This window comes from Puntigrus tetrazona, chromosome 22 (genome assembly GCF_018831695.1).
Source record: "Puntigrus tetrazona isolate hp1 chromosome 22, ASM1883169v1, whole genome shotgun sequence".
NCBI classification, from domain to species: domain Eukaryota; kingdom Metazoa; phylum Chordata; class Actinopteri; order Cypriniformes; family Cyprinidae; genus Puntigrus; species Puntigrus tetrazona.
The window spans coordinates 2,856,085-2,880,532 of NC_056720.1; the positions used below are offsets into that span (position 1 = coordinate 2,856,085).

A 24,448-nucleotide genomic window follows, 5' to 3' on the forward strand; every position below is an offset into this window, starting at 1 on the left:
TGCCGAACTCTCCAGCCCCTGCTGAGAAAAATACCATGCTAATCTAGTGACGTAGCTCTAAAGTTTCAGAAGAGATCTTAACATGTTCTCAAACTGTGTTCCCAATGTTCGCAATAAAAAGCACTTAATTGCAACTTTTAAAGGTGTGCCATGACCTTTATATCACCACCTGTGGTTGAAGTATAAATGTCCTACACTAGTCAAGCTTTACTGTAACAGTTTTCTTAATGTATGTGCATTACATGAATGTACAAAAAACGCAAGGACGAATGCTGTAAACTTAGTTTCCCACCAAAATGGACTCTTAATGTCTTAAAATTATTATACACTTTTTTTTTTTACTATTACCATAACAGTTAATTACAAACACAAGTTTTTAATAAATTTATTAAAAAGAAACCAAAAATATCAGTTAAAAACATTCCAATCAAACCTCTATACTCTTACCATATGTCATAAACTCAACGGTTTCTAATAGCACCCTTGACAGATAATGGTTAACTGCCCTAAATGACTAGTTCTAGCACAAGCCAACAAATCGCTGGGGGAATGGCACCAAACAGTCTCTTTTATGGGTGTGAAAATCAAGTAAAGCAGGTGTACCCTGGACAAATGGATGGACAGCCTGGAATATCATTACGAACTGGAAGAACAGATGCTCGACGGCTCGGTAACCAGAACATCCTACCTGTACCCACGGTCTACGGCGTTTCCTGCAGCTGTTTTTAACGCAACATGCCTCATAGCACAGGAATGAAAGGTCAGTGCACGTGGATTCATAATTTTGCCACTTTTGTATAAGAATCTGTACTTTTTCACATACCTGTACTAGAATGAATAGCTCAGAGTGATACTGATTGCTCATGCAAGAACAACCTTAATGTGCTCCAGACATTAAAATGGGTCCAGAAACCATTCACCCCCTCCTTCCTCTAGATTTGTGCTTGTGTGGTCATGTTTGGCGCCATTTTGTAGAGGGTCAGTTTTGCTAAGAGTCAATCAGGTGGCCAGCTGTGTTTGCCTGCTCCTTGACAACTATGCAGGAAACCCAGTGCATCAAAACCACTAACACCCTTGTGCAAACACACGTTGAACGACCAAGCACAAGAAATAAAGTGTGCAAATAGCCTGGAATATACAACCAGTCTTCTACTTAGTTCACAAACATAGTCCTTTGTTTGGAAAGAATCACTGGCTCTTAGAGGAACGATTTGTTGCTGAATATTAATGAATATTAACTTGGTGACACAAATGAGTCAAGAGTTGCCAAAGTAATAATGAGAAATGTTTGAGATCATCATGAATGTGGGTTGAGATGTTATCTTTTGATATACTAAAAAAGAAACGCTGAGAAGTGATAACGACTTCCCATGCTAAGGATTCCTGCAAAAGCAAGTAACTTTGGTCTCCAAAAGTGTCCAGTTGATTTTTCATTTCTATGAGAAATCGAGATCTTGAACTAAGGCCGTAGGTTTATTTTGGCATTGATGGGAACATAACAGCAGACAAAAGTCATTTAATTGTTTGAACAAAATTATTGCTAAGGACAGTTTAGTAGTTGATGGATATTGGTAGGGACATGTCCCTAGCACCCCTACTGAATTCTACGCTCTCCTTTTGAAAAGCCCTTCAGAGCTTTGTGACTTTTCTATCCTGTAGATCTCAAGAGTGAACACTGCTCCAAAGACAAAGTCAAATGTCTGTTTGCTAAGCATTAGCAAGTGCGATCCTGTCAGGCAGGGCCGTGGAGGAACGGCACCTCTGTGGGACTGCTTTGAAGTCAACTTTTGGGAGATTGCGGATGGGGGTGGATCCGTTCTTCCACTGGAGGGTGAAGCCAACCAGCTGTTAGCCCATCACCTTGCAATATCTGCTACGCCATTGCAATAGCGTCATTATATTCACACTAACAGGTCACTTGCATTGCTTTAAGATCTAGTCTGCAGATTTAACAGAATCTCTCTAGACCAAATGATCTGAGCTGCTATCCACATTACTTTATTCCTCTGAATACTTTTCCATCTCCGAGAAGGTAATTTTGAGAGAAACATCTGAGATGAATTTGAAATAAAAGAATCTGCTGTCTCAGTGTTTGTTCTTTCATATGACCTTGTTTGTACTTGGTATGTCTGGGTTGAATTCACTGGGTTTAAGTTGAAACACAACTGAGAGCTTCTTTTTAGCCTCCTGGGTTCCAAAAGAACAACTTCTAACCAGCGACATGTTCTTCTGGGAGATTGTCGAACTGTTCCCGGCATTAATATTAGCAACATTAAGAAAACAACCATTGTTTTAGAAGGTGTGTGGTCCATGAAAGGGAAGTCTCATTCAAACATGCTCTCGGCCATCTGGTAGTTGTTGAAGTTTGGCTTTTGATTGCACTCTGCTGGCTCTGGAAGCCACAGCAGGCCCAGTGCAGCATGGGATACATTTAGCAGGGCACGGCCACTTAAGATGGGATGGAATGCACTCTTCCTCAGCGAAATTCACTCTCGGCCGGCACAGAGAGGTGATTTTTCAAACAGATGCCTAAACAGACTTGTCGCTCTGTTGAGTTTAAGTGTGGGTTGTGTTCAAATGACTGAATTCCAAAGAAAGACATATTATTGAATGGGTTTGAAAATTCAGATGAGTTTGAATGGCCTGTGTGTAAAGTTGAGTGGCACCACTTCTGTAGTAAAATACAGTTTTATATTACTGCTTGTCACTGGTGATTGTTGATGTATTTTCTAAAAATGCATTTATATTAGTGGGTAATTGTGACTTTTCATAGTGGCAGCTTTACATCTCTCACAATTTTGAATTGCTTTCTCATTAATTCAACCTTATTTATTGAAATACTCTATATTTACGACATACTGTCTGTGTTTAATTTAGGCTCTGCTTGTAATAGTAAATCCAGTAACTAAATATATATATTTTGAAATACAGATGTCCCAAAGTAGTACAGTTAAGTACACTTATTAGCTCTTACATATTCTCGTAAGAAGTACTAAAGAATAATTTTTAGTGTATTGTGTACAAAATTAGTGTGCAAAAATAGAGCACTTTAACTGCATTATGGAAGTGTGCTTTTTAACCGTATTAACCTTCCTATTTTCTAATTGCAATTTTAATCTAAGCATTTTGATTATTTCTTATAATTGTGACTTTGTTTTTCACAATTGCAACTTTTACTTTTGGTCAGTGTGGCTTATTTTCTTAAATCTTAAATGCAACTTTTTATTTTAGCATTGTGACTGTTTGTCACAATTGCAACTTTTATTTCACGTACTTGCAGCTTATTTTTTGATATCATCTGATTTGTTATTTAATATTTTAAACATCTTTTATCCCACTATTTTGACAGTTTCTCATAATTCCAACAATTGCAATTTCCTGTCATTTCTTTTCGACCTCAATTATATTACTATATTTATAAATGTATATTTCCCAATTCAACTTTATTTTTATCGACAAAATATAAAAGTTCCATTTCAGTCTTGGCCCCTTTTGATATTTACAGTCTACTGCCAGTGAAGTGAGGTGGATTCCTGACCGCGACCAGACACGTTCTGGAAACTAGTCGAAGCCATAACGATCCGCATAGAAGGGTGGGGGGGTTGCAGGTTAGATGGGACAGGATATAGATGCTGAGTCCTGCTGTTATGCCATTAATTTGGGGTTTGCCTGTGAGCTAAGGAGTTGGCAATTGGACCTTTTGTTGCAGGGCAGCAACTCAGTATTTTGTATACCCCGCTAATGAGGAAATGATTAGCACCTTTCAATAACAGCTGAGGTAATCCACCCCCTGTGGAAAGCCAAGGGCAGCCAAATTAACTTAGCACAATAAACTATCAAATGCAATTTCGAAATATTCTTGAGTAATCCAACGCACATCCTACCTAGAGTTCAGCGCAGCTGTTCATAATGAAACTGCTGTTTCTTAAAAATGAAAACGAGTAAAAAAAAAATTTTGTTAGTAGATTTTATATATATCTTTATATTATCTAAAATATTTTTCACATCACCAAATCTTCTAATTATTATTAGTATTATTATTTTCATGCCCTGTCGATATTATGAGCTCAACAGAGATGTTTGTAAAATAATCTAGAGGTACATTTTTGTTTTCGACAATTAAAAATGTACAAAATGAAAATCTATAAAGGCTACGTGGTTACCAAGACATTTAGAGTGGTTTTAGCGTGTTAGAGCATGGGACATAGTGGTTGCTAGGTAGTTTTAACATGTTGCAAAGTGGTTACTAGGGTGTGCGGAGTGGTTTAAGCATGTTGCTATGTGGTTGCTAGGTAGTTATAACATGTTGCAAAGTGGTTACTAGGGTGTTTGGAGTGGTTTAAGCATGTTGCTATGTGCATGTTGCTATGTGGTTACTAGGGTGTGCTGGTTTAGTTGCTATGTGGTTGCTAGGTAGTTATAACATGTCACAAAGTGGTTACTAGGGTGTTTGGAGTGGTTTAAGCATGTTGCTATGTGACTGCTAGGAAGTTTTAACATGTTGCTTTGCCGTTGCCAGGGAGTTTAGAGTAGTTAAGCATGTTGCGGTTACTAGGTTGTTTAGAGTGGTCTTGACATATTGCTATGTTAGGGTGGCCATAAGACCCGTTTACCCAGGATTTCTATAATGCCTAAAATATCTATATTTTGTCTTTGTTTGCGTGCAAACCGATCGGTGTGTGACATTGGTTCCTTATGTTTTCAAAACCCTCTCAAGGTACTTTGAATCAAAGCAAACAAGAAATCCTGGCAAGGATGCGTCCTGGAAAAATGGCTCTTATGGTTACCCCTATGCTATGTTGTTATCAGGACATTAAAAGTGGTTGTTAGCATGTTGCTAAGTAGTTTTAACATGTTGTTATGCAATTACCAGGCCAATTAGAGTGGTTTAGCATGTTGCATTGCAGTTGCTGGATAATATTAACATTTTGCAATATAGTTTTTGTAGTAGATTATGCATGTTGCTATGCTGTTGCTAGGTAGTTTTAACATGTTGCTATGCAGTTACCAGGGAATGTAGAGTGGGTTAAGAATGTTGCTATGCAGTTGCTAGATGGCTATAACATGTTTCAATGTGGTTACTAGGGTGCTTAGACTGGTTTTAACATGTGTGGTTATTAGGGTATATGGTTTAATTCTACAAAAGTGTCTTTACTTTTTGGATTAATGTAGAAATACATTAAATGTTGACCAAAAAGACTTGCCAGAAAGCCACCACATGACTGCAATCATTCTTCTGCGCATCATTCCACACATGGTGGCTGTTATACACAGACCCGCGCGTCCTTAGATGATGCAGTTGGAACAGAATTACCGGCCTTTGATAATGATAATCATTCATAAAGTGATCTCACACAGAGCGGACCTGAGATCATCTGAGGACAATGACAGACTTGGGAAACCGCATTGGGTTACGTCTCTCTATGAGCAAACCAGCGAACATTTATGACAAAACCTGAGAGCTGTGTGTCTGAACAGCATGTGTTTCTGAATCATTACGTGGGATGCACTAAGAGTGACACTTATACATTTTCAGTTCATTTAATAAAAAAGCTATGCTTTTACAAGGGTGTTTGGTTGCTAGGGTGTTTGGAGTGATTTTAGTATGTTGCTATGCGGTTGCTAGGGTGCTTAGAATGGTTTTAACATATCGATGTGTGGTTGTTAGGGTGATTACGGTGATTTGCTATGCAGTTGCTATAGGGTGTTTGGAGTGAATTTAGTATGTAGCTATGCGGTTGCTAGGGTATTTAGAGTGGTTATAACATTGCTATGTGGTTGTTAGGGTGTTTACGGTGACTTCCTATGCAGCTGCAAGTGTTTGGAGTGTTCTAAGGTGGTTTTGTGATCTTGTCATGTATCTAAGCAGTTGCTAAGGTATTCTGAGTTGCTAAATATGTGCTAGGAGTGTTACTGGCTGGTTTCTGTGGTGTTGCTAGGTGGTTGCTGGGTTTTATGGTGTTGGTTGCTAGGCTGTTCTGGGTTGCTGCTAGATGCTGTTAGAATGGTTTCTAGGTAGTTGCTGAATTGCTATTTTTTTGCTGGTTGCTGGGCACATGTGAGAGTGTTTCGGCTGGTTGCTAGGCAGTTTCTATAGTGTTTTGGATTGATCACTAGGCATCTGCTAAATAACTTTTTTTTGCTGGTTGTTAGGCACATGTGAGAGCATTTTTGAATTGGTCACTAGGCAGTTGTTATAGCCAAATAGCAGTCTTATGACTGTTTGCTGGACATTTGCAAGAGTTTTTTTATTTTAATAGTTTTTTTATCACTTTTGGCTGGTTGCTATGCACTTCAAAGTTGCTAAATGGCTGTTTTGGGGCTTGTTGTTAGGCAGTTTCTTAGGTGTTTAGAGTGGTTTTTAGCATGTTGTTATGAAATTATTAGAGTGGTCCTAACGTTGCTAGGCAGTCATTAGGGTGATTTAGAGTGCCTTTAGTGTGTTGCTATGGGGTTGCTATGGTGTTTACATGTTGATATGCAGTTAGAGTGTTTAAAATAGATTTAACATGTTGCTATGTGGTTGCTAAGGGTACTGGGCAACAAAATGAAAAATTGCAAGTTTTTACATTTATTGTAGCATTGTTGGTTAGTTGAAATGTATCATAGAAACTCAGTCTTTCTCTCTCTTTTAGGACCTATAATTTAACGCCCATAAATAAACAGCTGTCCAGAGGTGTTAGCAAGATGGCTGCCGGGTGACCTGACCTGCCACATGAACTGCTGTTTCTCAGCGTTTGAAGTAAATCTTTGTTGTCTGTAAGGATATCAAAGTGCGCTGATGTTTGTTGTTGAACAGAATTACAAAATTTCTTCTAAATTCAATTCAGGATGGTCTTTTAAACATTAGCTGTGTGAGAATCAAGTGTTCGACCTCAAAACCAGATATGACGTATGTGCTTCGTGCTAATGTTTACTTGTTAATTAAGCCCATAAACGGACGGCCTTTGAGCTGAAAAAAGAGATAGAAAGGTGGTAGAAAACAAATATTATGCTCAAATACACAAACCACTCATTCAAACTCACGGCTAGTTCTTAGAGGTTGTCACACATCTCAACAGCTACTAGAGTTGTATCGGGCTTGTTGCTGTAAGAATGGTTGCTGGTTGTCTGTGTTTTTGCTGGTTTCTAGAGTGTTCTAGGTGGTTGCTAGACAGTTGCTAGAACGTTCTGGCTAGTTTCTAGGGTTGTCTGGCTGATTGCTAGAATGCATTAGGCTGGTTGCTTGCTTGGTTATTCTAGGTGGTTTCTAGGGCATACTGCCTGGTTGCTAAGCAGTTGCTAGAGTATTTGCTTGTTTTGCTGCTCTAAGTAGTTGCTAGGGCATTTTGACTTTTAAAGTGGTCTGGCTATCTGCTGCTACTTCAAGTTGTTTTAGTCGGTGCTCTGGCTCGAAGGCCCTCACTGATGCTGACTGCAGCCCAATAACCAGACAGCGTTTCAAGACCAGAAAATGTCTTTAGAGGCCACGTCTCCTCCCATGACATAAACTTGTCTGATTGTAATTTGCAAGAGAGCACCAAATATGAAACACTGAAAGGTGGACGAAACATTACATGTCATGTCAAAGAGATGTTTTCTACACAGAACAGTGGAGGAGGCTCCATCATGATCTTGTGTGCTTTTTCCTTCAATGGGATCATGGATCTTCAGGTTGTGTGGTGGAGTTTGTGGACATGTAGCAGGGGCATCCCTCTCGACTGAGGACCTTGTCTGAGTGGTAATGACTGGGTCTTTCAGCAGGACAACAACCCCCTAATGAAGGTCTTTTTCCCAGAAGAATAAGTTTGCTCTTTGTGAAATGAATGTTTTACTGAGTTTAACCTCGGCTGTAATGTGTGTTCTGAGAGCACTTGCTTGTGTGCCTCAGCAATCCTGACACACTCAAAGACAGCAAGACATTTTGTTTTTGCCATCAAGAAATCATAACAGTTTTACTGCCTGAAGAACAGTTTATTTTAACTTTTTAACTTTTTAAGGCTATGGTCTTAAACTTTTGATCATATATGTTTTAAGAATGCTAAAATGAAATGAAAATGTAACATTTCTTACAACATTTGTGGGAAGTACAAAAAACATTATAAGAACATTCCTAGAATGTGTTCTTCTGGCATTGATGTATGTCAAAAATGAATAGTTATAAGAATGTTCCATTAACGTTACTTTGACAACATTTTGTCCTAACATTTAACTTAAAAAAACTGTTGTTGCCTGTTAGCTGGTTAGTAGGCATTTACTAGAGTTCTTTTTGACGGCTGCTAGACAGTTGTAATAATGTTTTGTCTGGTTGCTAGGTGGACCTGGCTCGTTGCTAGAGTGTTTGGCCTGGTTTCTCTATGTTTTTGCTGCTCATTTATTCCTATTTGTTAATTGAACATTAGATTGTTTTAGTGTGGATCATTTATTTAGGCCATAAACTTGACCTCACTGTCCCTGTTTCATTTCAACACCTCCACAAGACATTTAGTGCCTCCGCAGAGAGGATAAGACATGGAAATATTCGCTGGAAAAATAAGAGGGTGGATCGGTCTGAAAGAGGTTTTATTCAAGACGGACTGGGTTATATCAGTTTAGATTGCGTCCAAATTAATTTCTTGATGAAGAAAAAACAAAGCAAAACTAAACTAAAAATGTGAAGGTTGCTCCACTTTGGTCTCTTTGTTTGTTTTTTTACAAACCAAATAAGTCTCACAATCAGAGACGCATTGCATTACAGATAAATACACAGCTCAGTGCCGAAAGATTGTTTGTTTTTGTGTTATACACCAAAATCATAAACTAAACAGGCAAACAACAAGGTCTTTTCAAACCATTCAAGCTGCGGTTGCAACTGCCAACAAAGAAACGTGACTTAACAAATGCGGTATTGCGCCCTCTGTCGACACTAAATCAGACCTGCAGTCTTAAAAAAAAAGAATCTGTGACTTTGTTCAAAAAAGCATGCTACCATGCTACTCATACTGTTTCTGCAGTGCTCTGTGCATTTGCTGGGCAAAGTGAGCTAATTTTCTGAAACCTAGAACCTAAAAAACCTAGAAACCACCTGGAACAACCCAGTAACCAGTCAAAACACCATAGCAACCAGCTGGAGAAATCTGGAAACCACCCAGAATTACCAGGTCAAATCATTTTAGCAACTCCCCAGTAACCAGGCATCTAGAACAAACTAGCCTTCACCCAGAACACCCCAATAACCTATTTTGATCACCTAGCAACCAGACCAAAAACTCTACTAACTAGTCAAACAAGCGAGGAAACCCTAGAAACCACCTGGAACAACAAAGTTAGCAGTCAAAACACTCTAGCAACTGCCTAGCAACCAACCAGAGAACCACAGAAATCACCTAGAACAACCTAGTGACTGACGTAAACACAATTACTGTAGTCAAACATGCTATAGACATCGCAGAAAACAGACAAAAAATATACCCTAGAAACCACTTAAAACAGCAAGCCACTACACACTAGCAACTGCCTAGCAACCAGCCAGAGAACCCAAGAACAACCTACCAACCAACTAAGAAGCAACTGCTTCTAATTAAATACTCTAGATGGCATAAAAAACAGATTAAAAAACAAACAAAAGACCTAGAACTTAGTAACCAGCCAAACACTCTAGCAGCTACCTAGTAATCAGCCATAACAACTCATTAACAATTGGTTTCCAGGCAGTTGATAGAGTGTTTTTGGCTGGTTGCTAGGCAGTTGCTAGAGTGTTTTGGAATACTTATGAGGCAGCTGCTAGAGTGTTTTGACTGGTTGCTAGGCAGTTGCTAGAGTGGCTGGTTGCTAGGTGGTTTCTAGGACCAAATACAAAATTAAACTACTTTTTGAACAATTTAGTAACCAAACACTCTAGCAACTACCTAGTAATCAGCCATTACAACTCATTAACAATTGGTTTCCAGGCAGTTGCTAGAGTGTTTTGGCTGGTTGCTAGGCAGTTGCTAGAGTGTTTTGGAATATTTATGAGGCAGCTGCTAGAGTGTTTTGGCTGGTTGCTAGGCAGTTGCTGGAGTGGCTGGTTGCTAGGTGGTTTCTAGGACCAAAAGCAAAATTAAACTACTTTTTGCCTCTTTCTGAATCAGTAGTGCATTGAGAAAGTAAATGGGGTCAGATGTGGTTTCACGAGTGAATCTCATGGGAAATTCTCTCCCTCGGCCCCTCGCTGCGCTGTGAAATATGGCGTTCCTGGCCGTATTCCCTGCTGCCCTGCTTCTGTTGCTGTTGGCCTTCAGAGGGGCACTGCGAGGGAGACCACAGCCGAGCGCTTTGGCCTCAGCGGTCCAATCACTGGCACGCGTCCAGCTCCCTGCTTTACAGCACTCGTGACTTCTTTAACACACTTTATCTCTCATTCTCTCAATTATAGCTGAGACATGTGAGCTGAACTGAGGTGGGATAGACAGAGTGAATAAAAGGCCTTAATGCTTTGTACCTTTTACGCTAAGTGACCAAAAGTTGTATTTTTGTATCCTCAAAGATGCAGATTGACCCTCTTTAATCCCACAGGTGGAGGTCTAAGGTTGTTTTGAGATCTTATTGTATATCCAAGCAGTTGCTATGGCATTCTGAGTGGTTGTTAGGCACTTCCTATAAGTGATACTGGCTGGTTGCTGTGGTGTTGCTAGGTGATTGCTGGGTTTTGTGGTGTTGGTTGCTGCTAGGATGTTTTGGCTGGTGTCTAGGTGGTTTCTAGGGTGTTTTGAAATGGTCACCGGGCAGTTGATAAACAGCTCATTTTTGCCCGGTCTCCAGGCAATTGTGAGAGTGTTTCGGATTAACCAATGGGCAGCTGCTAAATGTCTGGTTTTTGTCTGGTTGCTAAGCAGTTGCTAAATGGCTGTTTTTTGGCCGGTTCCTAGACACTTGCTTCAGTGTTTTGTCTGGTTGCTAGGCAGTTTCTAGATCATGTGGCAGTTGTTAGGTTGTTCTAGGGGATTTCCTAGCTGTTTGCTAGGGAGTTGCTAGATGGTTTTCACTTTGGTAGGTTTCTAGATTGTTTTAGGTGTTTTGTTGTTGGTTTGGATTAGTCACTAGGCAGTTGCTAAAGTGCTCTGGCAGGTTTCTAGGTTGTTCTAGGTGGTTTCTTGGTTATTTTGGCTGGTTGCAAAGTGTTTTAGCCAGTAGCTAAAAAGTTGTTAAAGAGCTTTGGCTGGTGGCTAGGTTCTAAGTGATTGAGCTCGAGCATTTTGGGTAGTTGCTAAGCAGTTGCTTGAGTATTTTGCCTGGTTGCCAGGCAGATTCTAGAGGTTTTTTTAAATTCCATTGATAAATCAGATATTTAGCCTAAGTTTAAAATAGCGGAGAGAACAAATGCAGTGGTTGGCATTATGAAGCTAAACAGCTGGCATTATGGAAACTCTCATACAATGAATATATTATGTACAACATAATAAGGTCACCCTCAATGTTTGCAATGCATACATTGGCTTTAAGCCACATATATTGGATTTAGATGTAATGATCTGCAGTCTGGGAAAACATGCATGCTAAAAGCCAAATAAAACACATGCAATGCATTTCACAGGGCTGTCATTAGATGGAACGTACAAGAAGAAACGACCCGTGCAAATTGTGTTTTCGCGTGCAGTGCAAAATATCCTGAAATTGCCAATAGATGAGATCGTTAAGAGACAGCCAGGAACAATTAATAAACATAAGGGTTGTTTTCTTCAATTGGAGATCCCAGATATGAAAACAGACATTAGATTGACTGTAAGGAGCCAGACGGACAGGATTGACGTACATTCCTCTCTTAAATGGCGCCGAAAGTTGGCAGACCTTTGAACTGAGTCACTTTTCAGGGAAAGTAATACGCGCCATTTGAGACTTTTAATTTTATAATAATAAAGGTATAAACCTGCTTGTGTATACACATAGGTCTGGTTTCATCTACGTATTCGTCTTTTAATGGTAAAACTAATAGATAGATAGATAGATAGATAGATAGATAGATAGATAGATAGATACTGTTATATGTTCATCTCATGGTCAACAGAGGGCGACAGCACCGGGATTTGTGGGAAGCAGAGCACCTTGCAGCGTGTTTTCCTGATGGAGAGAAAGCCTGAGGAGATGCTGCTGCTGAAACCGTCCGTTTCTCCGGCGTTTTCACGGATTCTCTCGGCCTCAGGGATCATTTAACGAACGCAGGGACCTAGTTCTCTCTCGACAGCCGCCGAAAGACTCGGCCGACGCGGTGGACGCGAGCTGATGTCGACGTCCGAGGCGGGTCGCGCGCATTCCTTCGAATATTCGCCGGAAGAATCGGCGCGAGCGTTTGTTTTCATTTCGGTGTCGACCGATGGCGATGCCGCGCGCGCTTCGTAGCGAAAAGCGGGAATAAAACACGCAAAGACGCGTAGAAGAGGCCCGTGGCCGGCTTTGAACGACGTCGGCCCCCTCTCCTCCATCACCCAAGCATGGACAGGTAATAAAGGCGTTTAAAATCGCAATTATAATCACGTCGTAAACATTACTGTAGATGATATTTCGGTTATTTTGAGGTGGGCGTGTACGGACTGGATTGTTATCGTTATTTCGACCCACCCGTTCTTATTACGATTCTTTATAAAATTATAAGTAATGGCTGAATAATAGATAATAGTGATTTTGTCGATTTCTGACGTGTTTTATGAGTTCACATTTAGATAAGTTTGTCTTTTATCCGTAATTGCATTGCGATTTAATCGGATTTTATGTAAACGTTCACCCTGAAAATGCCTAAATAAGGTTCAGAATATATATTTTTTTAAATATTGATTTATCACTTTCGTTTATTTGATTTAAACTCACCCTCCGGAGTGCTTTATTTCTAATAACAAATCGTTTCAAACCATTTTAAACAGTGCTGATATTATAAAGCAGTAATTTAATTCGATTTGTTGTAAATATAACTGCGGTTTTGAAGTCGTGACGTCACAGGCGGTTTAACGGCTTTTCCGGCATAAATGCGCGTTTCCCAAAATATCATTTATCTTATTTATTTACCTTTATTCATTTCATTTAAACTCTCCTGACACAGAGCTGCACTTCAGCTCAAAGTTACAGCTCTTTCGTGTGCATTTTGTAACAGATTTGTAGTAAATATAACTGCCGTTTTGGAGTCATGACGTCACAGCCAGTTTACCGCCTTTTCCTTTTCTTAAAATATAATTTATTTACCTCTATTTTATCTCAACTCGCCTCACAGAGGGCATTTCATACAGCAGTTCAGCCGATATGGACAATTGTGTCGCATTTTTTACCAGTAGTTAAGATGATAAGCTAACGGCCCTCACTAACGTTCTCTTTTGGCGGGTTTAGGTTAGAGGAACTTGTAAACCAGTGGATTTGGAGGCAGGATTTCTGGCTTCCTCCCGGCGTCTCGTGGAAAGCCGTCTCCGAGGGGGCGGCGGGCGGAGGTTGGCGGCCCGTACCCCGCGACCTGCTCATCTCCCTGCCCTTGGCGCTGGGTTTCATCGCCCTGCGCTTCGTTTTCGAAAGGTGCGTATCCGTTCGCCTAGCCCTGCTGAAAAAGCACGATAATTCAAATGGTTTCCAGTAAAAAAAACATTCACTTTTTCCCGCTAAAACCATTACAAATTCCTTTTTGCGGTGCGTTTTGGCCGTTTAACGTCCCAGAAACCGTCACATGCCAATAGAGGCCATTAAAACCAATGCATTTCCCATTATAACCATTACATCCATTACATTTTCTATCGTGTTCTTCAGCAGGGTTATAAGTGACTTTTAAACTCTGATTGCTCCCTTAAGGATGGACGTTACCGTATCATTACTGTAAACACTAGCGGATCGGGTGACTAATATTCGGTTTGGTTTCTCTTTTCTAAGTTTAACCAGCATGTATTATTCAACGGCTTGCACCTGACTGATAGAAACGAGGATATCAGGCTGTAGTTTAGTGTGTCAGTTCTGACCCAATGAAAGTGGAGCATTTCAACAGCAGGCTGCTATTTTTACACCGCTGCCATTGTGTTTCTACGGCGACTGGATACTCAATGCACTTGTTTATTTTTTTTTCTTCTAAAGAAGGGTTTGTTTATTCTGTGTTCATTTTTTATGTCTAATCTCACTCAGAAATAATAGTTAAACGATGCAACGCATGGCACATGACGCATATAGTCGACAAGAGGGAGAATTTAGTGATAGTTGTTCTCTAGTCTCACATTTTTGTGTATTTGTACGCTTTCCAACTACAACTGTACGATTTTGAGGTCCGTCTTTTCACATTAAGGATGGCTGAGGGACTCGTATGCAACTATTACAGATGGAGGAAATGCTCACTGACGCAAATATGCATGTAATGTAAAGTATAAACTGTTTTTGTGTGTCTTTATGTAATAAATATACACAGAAAAAAAAAATACATATAATGAAATATATATATATATATATATATATATATATATATATTTAATTTTTAAATTTATATATATTTTACTATTTATATATATATATATATATATATATATATATATATATATATATTTTTTTTTTTTATATATATATTTTATATATATATATATTACTTACTATTACTATTTACTATTTATTAATATTTTACTATATATATATATATATATATATATATATATATATATATATATATATATAATATAGTATATAAGTATATAATTGCCTTCCAGCTGTGCATCATGACACAGTGACAGCCAATCAGAGGCTATTTAATGCACGGTTAATATTAATTTCAGATTTCAGTTGGTTACGTCTTGGCCGTTTCATCACTCCGTCGGGCTGGAAGAGCGAGTCAAGTGCAGACCTGCCATATATTATCATTTTATCATTGATCGCAGCAAGGGCGGCGATCGCCTGCGGCTCACCGGCTGTTTCTGTCTTGACGTGAACTTGCGTGTCTCTGTGTGTCTCAGGGCCGTGGCGCTGCCCATCAGCCGGAGCTTGGGCGTCCGGGACAGGGTTCGGGAGCGAGTCACGCCCGTCCCAAAGCTGGAGGCCTTTTACCTGCAGAAGAAGAAGCAGCCGCCGCCGTCACAGGTGAGGGACTTTAATCCAGGACCTCCTCACCACAGGTGTTCATTTAGGCACTTTTTAACTACAGTATTATTTATAATGCTGGCACATTTTTGTACACTATTTTATTGCAGCATTACTACAATATGAATCAGAATTCGATCATTTTTTGTTTTATTTTGTACTGATTTCTGGGATTGCTCTCTCTCCTGAATTAGGTTCATTTTTCAAAAGCACCAATATAGTGTAAGATTTAACATTTATATAACATTATTTATAACGTTTGGACTTAATAGATAAGTATATATATAATAATAATTATATATAATTATTAAGGTATTTCAGAGATAATTATGAAATTTTATAACATGAAATTCTAATTTAACTCTATTATTTATATATATATATATATATATATATATATATATATATATATATATATATATATATATATATATATATACATATATTCACAATATCTGTAATACACTTTAAAAAGTGAACAAATATATTAATGTGAAAAAATATATAAAATATATTTAATATAAAAACAAATTCTATGTATATGTGCATGTGTATATATATATATATGTATATGTGTGTGTGTATATATATATATATATATATATATATATATATTAAAGCTTAATAAGTTATATTCATAAAGAAATTCATTCTCAAAAAATTAACTAATTAACTAATTGTTTTAATATATATTTTTTTAATTTTCAGTGTTTTTTTTTGATACATTATTCATTTAAGCAACATTTATTGAACATGTAATTTTCAGAGTTATGGTCATTATATTACTTTGTTAAAAATATGATTTACATGTAAACACAATTTAATAGTTATAAAATGTGCCTATATACCAGCCAGTGTTGACACATGCACCAAGTAGTTCCTCAGTGTGAGAAAGCAATGCTGCTTTGTGTTTTCAGGGTGACTTGCTGCTTCTGGAGAAGCTCTGTGGTCTCTCTCAGCGTCAGATCCTGACCTGGCTGCGTCATCGTCGAAACCAGGACCGGCCCGGAAACACCAGGAAGTTCTGCGAAGCCTCGTGAGCTGCCTCTGAACTCACTGCAGACGTCTGGGACTCATTGTGTTTCAATTGATTAGCATGAGCTTTGCTGTGCTTCCTCAGGTGGAGGTTTGCGTTTTATCTCGTTGCGTTCTCGGCTGGCCTCGTATCGCTGATTAACGTGAGTATCTCCGTAACGCAGGGCTTTTCAGTGCTCTCTTCGGCGTCATGCTCGTATTTTTATTTTTTTTTTAAACAATTTAATTTAATATAATTTTAATAATATTATTATTATTATTATTATTATTATATAATAATAAATAATAATAATAATATATTTGTGTGATTAATACTTGGCTTAAATATGTATTTTATTGTAAAAAATAATAAAATAAAATAAAAGCAAATAAAAATGTAATACGAGACTTTCATTTAATATAATAATAAAATTAATAATACATTTAAAAAAGTATACAAATATAATAATAGTAAAAATAATAAAAATGTATTAGATTTTATTTTTACCATTTCATTTAATATATTAGTAATAATAATAATATTTGTGTGATTATAATATCTGGCTTATATATGTATTTTACTCAAAATAAAATAACCAAATTATATAAATATAATAAAAGCAAAAATAAATATAATAAAAAAATTTAAATTGGTACTTGTTACTCCAAAGTATTTATAATAAAATAATAATAGTTATATAAAACAATTAATAAGTAATAATAATGATTGGGAAATATTAGATTATATTTAGATAATGCAAATTTATATCACTTGTTATATAATGAATAATAATGAATGATGCCTAATATACTTAATACACAACAATTAGTGGTCCTATAATACATTAAAAACATTTTATAAAAAAGATCATACCACTAACAATTATAATTTGTTTTATGTTGCTAAAATATTTTAATAAACTAAATTAATACAAATATAATCAATTAATTTAATAGAAGTAGTTGATTCTTAATGTATACTTAAAAAGATTTGTACCATATTTCACACAAAATATTTTTTTTGCAATAATTTTTAGCGCTCTTTTTATTAATGCAGTAAAATGAGCAACAGCCTTTTTTCCCCCTCAAAACGTGTGCGTTCAAACACGCACGTTCACGTTATTCTCTGTTTTTCAGACTCCGTGGTTTTGGGATCCTCGGGAATGCTGGCACGGATACCCGAGACAGGTCCGTAACAAACGGCTCTCCACACACATTCACTTCCTGCTGAACAATCCCAGGAACTCGAGTTTAGGCAGAAATGAGAGGAACTAGTGAGCGCCGCGCCCCACGATCCCATCAAAACAATCAAGAGTCACCTGTTTGTTCGACTGTAGGGATGAAATGTTTCTGATAAGCTCGTAATTTTGGCTTGAATATTGGTGCGTCCCTTCTAAAATAAGAGACGTTAAATCCTTAGTTGTGTTTTTCCAGATAGTATTTGTGATTTGTTCTGCAGGCCGTAGGAGAAGCTCAGTACTGGTATTACATGGTGGAGCTGTCCTTCTACCTCTCGCTTCTGCTCTGCGTTTCGGTGGACATAAAGCGCAAAGTGAGTTATGTTCAGCGTGATTTCCCCTTTGAGCCATCTTAGATTTGATGCGTAACACGTATGTGTTTGTTAGGACTTCAAAGAGCAAGTCGTTCACCACGTCGCCACCATTTTCCTCATCGCGTTCTCGTACTGTGCGAACTACGTGCGCGTGGGAACCCTGGTCATGCTCGTCCACGACTCCTCTGACTTCCTGTTGGAGGTAAATCTCTGAATCTGATTGGCTGCTCTGTCAGCTTCCATTATGACGTCATGGATTCTCACTGGTGTAGAGCCATGGACTGATGTTTTTTTGCGTGATTCGCAGTCTGCTAAGATGTTCAATTATGCTGGATGGAGAAAGACCTGCGATGCCTTGTTTGTCGTTTTCGCCGCTGTATTCCTGGTAACTCGCCTTGTGGTTTTCCCATGCAGGTAATAACTTCATAAAACTTCCTTTCATTTCAGATCATTTTGAATGGGTCTTCTCAAATATAAGATGTTGACATGGCTTAAATGTTCATTTCCAGAATCGTCTACACAGCTGTGGTGGATTCGTTGGACATCTTTCCTCCGTACCCTGGGTATTATTTCTTTAACGGCCTGTTGTTGGTTCTTCAAGCTCTGCACATCTTCTGGGCTTGGCTGATTCTTCGAATGGTTCATAAATTTGTCTTTTTAGGCAAAGTGAGTAAATTTAAGTTGTACGTTTATAAATGGGGCTATCCCTCAGTTTTCTAACAAACGCGTTTTTAAGGTGGAACGCGATGAACGTAGCGATGAAGAGAGTGAGGCCGATGAAGAGGAAGAAGATGACGGTGATGAAGAACACAACTGGGAGCAGAAAAAGGGTGCCCTGAACTCTAAATTGGCATTGTTGGCCAATAACTGTGTTCTGAACAATTTAACGAATCAGAGGCGAAAAATAAATAGCAGAATGCCGAAAGCCAGATAGTAATGCTACTTAAAGTATTTAAACATGCTAAATCATCTCCAACCTTCTTGGCTTAGATTGTTTCATCAATGTCCTACTGTAATTTCAGACTGCTGAGGTTTTGTTTTAGCGTAGTCCGTATGTTGCATAAAACAATACTACTAGTTATACAGAAATAGGATCAACTTGAATTAATTTGTTAAAATAATTTATAGCGCTTTGGCTGAGTAGCACTTTAACCTCAGATTAAAAAGTACGCAAACATACAATTGGTTCATAAACAGACATATTAAGTATTGCTGAATTGTTGATTAGTTGACTAATTCTGCAACTTTTCTTTATGAAACAGTGATATATAAAAACTCCTGACTAGAGACACCCACAACGTTTAGATGCGTTCTTTTTAAATACTTTTGTATTGTGTAAGTTGTGTGGAAATGTGTGAGCTTTCTGCATTGGATGTTGTCTTCAAATTGGGCGTTGGTGGACCACTGGGAAAGACTTGCAACGACATCTAGTGGTGAACTGTCTGCTTGTCTTGTGGTGTTTTTCCACTGCATGGTACAGTTTGGTACCGTTCACTTTTGGAGGGTTTTCCACCAGGTATGGAACCTGGTTCCTGATACTTATTTTTTTAGTACCACCTCAGTTGTGGTTACAAGTATACCACACCATTACCAAAACGTGCTGCTAAACACTGATTGTAGTTTTGCTAGATTTAGATCTACATTGCCGGTGAAGAACAGTTTATAACAAGAGCACCACCTTTTAACAACCAATAAATCTTCTGTGGTCTGTAAGGAAGTACAGACGTTCCTCTCGTTGATAGCTGAGGACTGGATAGAGCGAGAGTTTGATGGGGCGTCACGGAATGACAATGCTTTCCAGGAGTCATGGCAGTAATGTTAGAGGCGGCGCAACTATAACGGCACATGAATAATCCTGCCTACTCTAAAGCAGCACTAAACTGTAGTGGAAACGCAAACCAACTGCAGTGGAAAAGCATCATTAGAGATTCTGCTCCTGAAAGATTTTGTTGCAAGAAACTCCCAGTGTTTGTTGTGTTTTGTTGGACCGCTCTTTGGGTGTGCATTGCCTTACCAAATACGGAATCAGATGATTTCTCACTGGAGCATGTGCCTCGAAATCTTAAAAGTCAAATTTGAGGATGCCTATGTAGGCCCCTTGATGTATTGAATCTGCTCCAAGGGCTAAAGGTAAAGCATTTTTGTTGTTCTACAAAGTTTATTTGCACAGTAGCCATAACTGACCTTTCGTTCTAAAGTTGTGCATCTGTCTTTAACTGTTTAACTTATGTTTAAAAAAAAAACAAACTCTGATTGTTTTTGTAAGAATTTGTCTCTTTTTTAAATTGGGATTTACTTGGGAGTTTAATGCAGCATTTATAGCTGTTATATCACTTGTAACAATGACAGAAGAGGGATATATTCTTATAATACTCGTCATTTTATATATATATATATATATATATATATATATAATAAAACTCTTAATGTTGCATACTTGCTTCACCATTTTTCTCTGTGACCTTTTAAATAACAATAAAAATGATTTAGAATATGATTATCTTTGTTGATAACAATGTTCAACATTTGTTATTTAACATTTGTTCAACTTTGTTGAACAATACGTTCCTGCATTGGCTTAGTAATTGTCCTCACATTTAAGGAAGGAATAGTGTTGACATTGTGGCTTTAGAAAGGATTGACATGCATTGTGATACAACCTCTTATGGGGACAGGACAGGGTATTTTATCATCAACTTCTAAGCAAGTGTCAATGTAAGGGTCCAGTAGAATCATGTTTGGGTACGTTTTGTTTATCTTCCTCTCGCTGAGTATGTAAATCTGCCCGTTAACTGTGGCACAGCCTGTGAAGAATTTATTGTCCAGACAGTCCTCTTGAAGAACGGTCCACTCATCCGTGTCAATGTCGAAGCGCAGAGCCTGTCCTCCCAGGAGATAGAGGGCACCATTTAGCTCTGTTGCAAGAAGGTCGTAACTGGAAAAAAAATATACAAAGTGTACAAAACAGAACTATTTGTGACAGCATCTTTGAGAAGTATTGCCTTACAAAGGTGGACATAATTTACGCCTATGCAAATTATCGTGTTTTAGATATATTTAGGGTTAGAGGTAAAAAGTTAACCTTGCCGCAAAACTTGCGCAAGCCTTGCTTAGAACAAGTAAGATACAACTGTGTCTACTCACCGTGGAAATGGAGAATAGGACACCACATCCCATTGATCAGCTGCTGGTCTGTATCGTTGAATCCCACTGTAAACATCCCCATTCTCATCTAGACCACAAGCCACATAAATACTAGTCCTCAAAGTGACAATTGCTGCCCTTTCCACAGCCCGCACCATGGGGCTGACGGTGTCCCATTCCATGGCTCCCAAAACCAGCCTCTCGACGTCGGCCACAGGCCCTTCGTCCATGCTACCGCCAAACACAAACAGCTGGAACTCCAGAGCTGCTGAGCAGTGGCTGTGTCTGGACTTCTGCATTGCTGGGCCGTCCACCCACTGCTTGTTTACATGCTCGTAAATGCTCACCCAGTCCACACTATACCATAACACATCCCGGAAGTAGCCTCCGGTCACTACTATGTTGTCCCCTTAGAAGAAGAAATAATATTTTAGATTGTGTGGACAGTTGGACAACAAATGCAAAATGCCCCATTCTGTTTCTGGAGATCTACTTTCATGCAAAGGTCATCTATTAAAATGGAATGCACAAATTATATACACACCATAAATTGGAACATTGAATGTAGATCTCCAGAAACAGAATTCAGAACAACAGACTTAAAAGTTTTGTTTTGGGCATGTACCACCTGATCAGGCATGTTCCAGGTAGGTCATTAGGTGCTTTCACCGTGTAGTTCAAAGAACTAGCCAGCAAGGTTAAAAATCAGACAATCTCCTGTAACAACTTGCAGTGTTATCATTGAAGTTAACAAAAAAACACAACACTGCAGGCAACAGGTAAATGCCATTATTGCTATTTTGCTATTATTCATGGAGAAAATATTTTTACATGGCTTTTTAAAAATGTACTCAGCGTACACTTACATCACTGGTAGTTCCTATAGAATACTACTCTGAAGTACAAACCAATTTAGTTCTAATAAATTTAAAAACATTTTTATTAGAAATCCATGAAGAGGTTCTTCCGGTGTGAAAAAGTCTTATGCCAAATTGTGGAAGGTTAAAATGTATAGGATCAGATGAGATTACCTATTACTGCCACGGAATACTGTGTGAGACACTTCTTTTGCAGGGGTGGATGGGATTGCCACCTTCCACTGTAGGGGTGAAACTGATACAGCAGCTGTGTTTCTTGCTCATGTGGTCCACCGAGAACAAACAGGGTTTCCCTTGAGCGAGTTCTAGGCATGGACCTGCCTATAGTCCAACTGCTTGGCAAGTTATCGTTCAGTCTACAAATAAGCTTAGCACGTGGGTCTGAACTGTTTATCTTGGTCAGAAGGTCAGTAATGTAGGGTAGACTTAAACACTCGGGTCTAACCAGACCTACTAGTTCCATGAAGTCCTCTTCCCGACTTGGGTCAAATGTTGCCCAGCGAATGGCCACATCAAGAGCCACATCTTCCTTGGGAATGCTTAAGTTGTCACTAGCAAGTAGGTCAGCAATACTCTCCTTCGGAAGAAACATAAAGTCCTGCTCGGAGGCTAAGGCAGGTAGGTGTGTCAAGACTACATCCCTGGCTGCTGCGTAGAGGTCCAGACAGCCAAGCTGCCAAGCATAGGCCATCATTCCCAAGCAATTACTGAGATGCAGTTGTCTTTCCAAGAACTTGCAGCAGAGTAACCGAGCCCTATCCAGCTGAAGGAAGTCGGCAGCCTCCAGAATGTCAAGGACATTCTTGCAGTCTATGTTCAGCTTCGAGTCCTTTGTAAATTCCATTAGTGTGTGGAACTGCTGCAGTCCAACTCCCTTAATCTCAATGTGCTTCCTGGTGCTCTCCCGACCACCCCCAAAAAACAAGGCTCGGAAGTAGGGACTCAGATGGGCCAGTTGCTCACGGTTTACAAAGAACAACTCCCCCTCCACTTGGAGCACTGTGTCAGGAGCAACATTGACGGCATTCTGATCTTCCTCAACTAAATCTTTCTCGGCTTCCAAGCTCTGGTCAAAAGTACCTATATCTTGCTTTGCACAAGCCATGACTGTGCACTAGCCCTCTCGATGCTCACTTCTCTGCTGAAGTGTCATGTGACATCCTTGCTCTAACCTGTCACTCACTCTCTATGGAAATGGGGTCAGCAAGCAAATAAAAACAAAGGCTAAATATATCTCGCTTAAAGTGCAAGAGAGACCCAATTTAAAAAAGTGCACAAGAAGGTTTTTGTGAATATTTGGGCAGTATCTTTCGATGATTTTGAGATATACTCGGCTGCCATTAGCTAAACATCAGGGCTTATAATGTGAATGTATGTCAAGTAAATACCACAACAAACCACTAGGGGTAGATATTGGACATCTTTAACACGTGTAGTATATATTACTTTGAAAAATGCAGATGAAGTTTTTTTGTGCTAATAACCTATATAATAGCTTGAAATCAGTGAGAAACGTTTTTACTTGAGAAACCACTGGGTAGAGTTTCTTACAAAATACAAACAACTGGCATTTTATATGATATTGTCACCATTTTATTTTTAAATTTGCGGCCTCTATATCATCAAGACTACAGTCTGGGCATATCCTTTCATTAATCTATTTTCAATGTTTGATTACGAAAAGAACGATATTTTCAGCTGAGCCGAATAGTTCACAAACAACTCTCTCCACCTGGATCACTAGGTCAATTTTGACATCTTAGGCACAGAGACAGATGAGAGTACTATCTGAGGTCGCAAATGCGCTCTTTGTTGTTTAATTTAGTTTTCTCAAGCCCATTGATAATAGCTGACCATTTAAAAGATTTCTTTCCTCCCCGTCGGGGAATCGAACCCCGGTCTCCCGCGTGACAGGCGGGGATACTTACCACTATACTAACGAGGAGTGAAGTGATTGTTCGAAGAGCAAATGACGTGATATAGTTACACTTGAGTGTATGCAACCTTGAACGGAACTTTTTTTTTAATGTGTACAATTATGGTCCAAGGCCTTTCTCTGGTGTTCTGCTAAACACCACCAAAAAAAACAAAGGCATCAGCTGAGACAAATGCTCATTTTTTTACAAAAAACTACTATCCATTCATCTGGAGCACTATGTGGGGCAATAATGATAGAAGCCTGAACCTCCTAAACCAAATCCTAGTCTAATCCTAATTTCTTGTTTTGTCCAGTTTAATACCACAACAAACCACAAGGGGTAGATATTGGACAACTGAACATCTCTAACCTATGTGTAAAGTATGTTACGTTTAAAGTCACATCTACAGATCCATTATATATATATATATATATATATATATATATATATATATATATATATATATATATATATATATATATATAAATATATAATATATATATATTTAAATTCAGTATTATCACCTGTTTTCACATTGCTAATTACCCTCCTCCATCCCCAACTCCACCTCTTTTCAGTCAGGGTTTGGACCTCTAATTCTTCTTTGAATCAGACTTACTAAAATGTTTAATTAAAATTGTTAAGCTTTTATGGTATCTGCATTATTGTTGAGGCTCTCCCTGCTCTTATTCTTGCTAGGCTGGATTTTTAAAAGATTTCTAACCTCCCCGTCGGGGAATCGAACCCCGGTCTCCCGCGTGACAGGCGGGGATACTTACCACTATACTAACGAGGAGCAAGCTAACTTATGATCAATAGATGGCTTTATAAACGATCGGTATAAAAGTGAAACATGGGAATCTACTTGCAAAATCTACTTCTTATGGATTAAGAAACTCGGATGCATTACCAATGAATGAAAC

At 38.6% G+C, this 24,448-nt stretch overlaps 2 protein-coding genes and 2 non-coding genes across 4 annotated transcripts; 1 reads left to right on the forward strand and 3 right to left on the reverse strand.

Annotated features, from left to right (window-relative positions):
• Positions 1-12,003: 12,003 nt before the first annotated feature.
• Positions 12,004-19,832, forward strand: cers4a (ceramide synthase 4a). Its single transcript, XM_043223945.1, has 11 exons — positions 12,004-12,433; positions 13,309-13,488; positions 14,895-15,018; positions 15,936-16,054; positions 16,139-16,196; positions 17,170-17,220; positions 17,492-17,584; positions 17,658-17,786; positions 17,892-17,998; positions 18,094-18,250; positions 18,321-19,832. Exons 1-11 carry the CDS (start codon positions 12,426-12,428, stop codon positions 18,516-18,518), a joined length of 1,224 nt encoding a protein of 407 aa, XP_043079880.1. The 5' UTR covers positions 12,004-12,425; the 3' UTR covers positions 18,519-19,832.
• A 141-nt stretch (positions 19,833-19,973) lies between these two features.
• LOC122328226 (kelch-like protein 23) lies at positions 19,974-22,737 on the reverse strand. Its single transcript, XM_043223943.1, has 3 exons — positions 21,760-22,737; positions 20,729-21,137; positions 19,974-20,519 (listed from the first exon to the last, which is right to left on the reverse strand). The coding sequence occupies exons 1-3, from the start codon at positions 22,709-22,711 to the stop codon at positions 20,213-20,215; spliced, it is 1,668 nt and encodes a 555-aa protein (XP_043079878.1). The 5' UTR covers positions 22,712-22,737; the 3' UTR covers positions 19,974-20,212.
• A 742-nt stretch (positions 22,738-23,479) lies between these two features.
• On the reverse strand, positions 23,480-23,551 carry trnad-guc. The gene has a single exon. It is a non-coding gene; the product is annotated as a tRNA-Asp (tRNA).
• Positions 23,552-24,249: 698 nt separating this feature from the next.
• On the reverse strand, positions 24,250-24,321 carry trnad-guc. Its single transcript has one exon. It is a non-coding gene; the product is annotated as a tRNA-Asp (tRNA).
• Between the last annotated feature and the right edge of the window lie 127 nt (positions 24,322-24,448).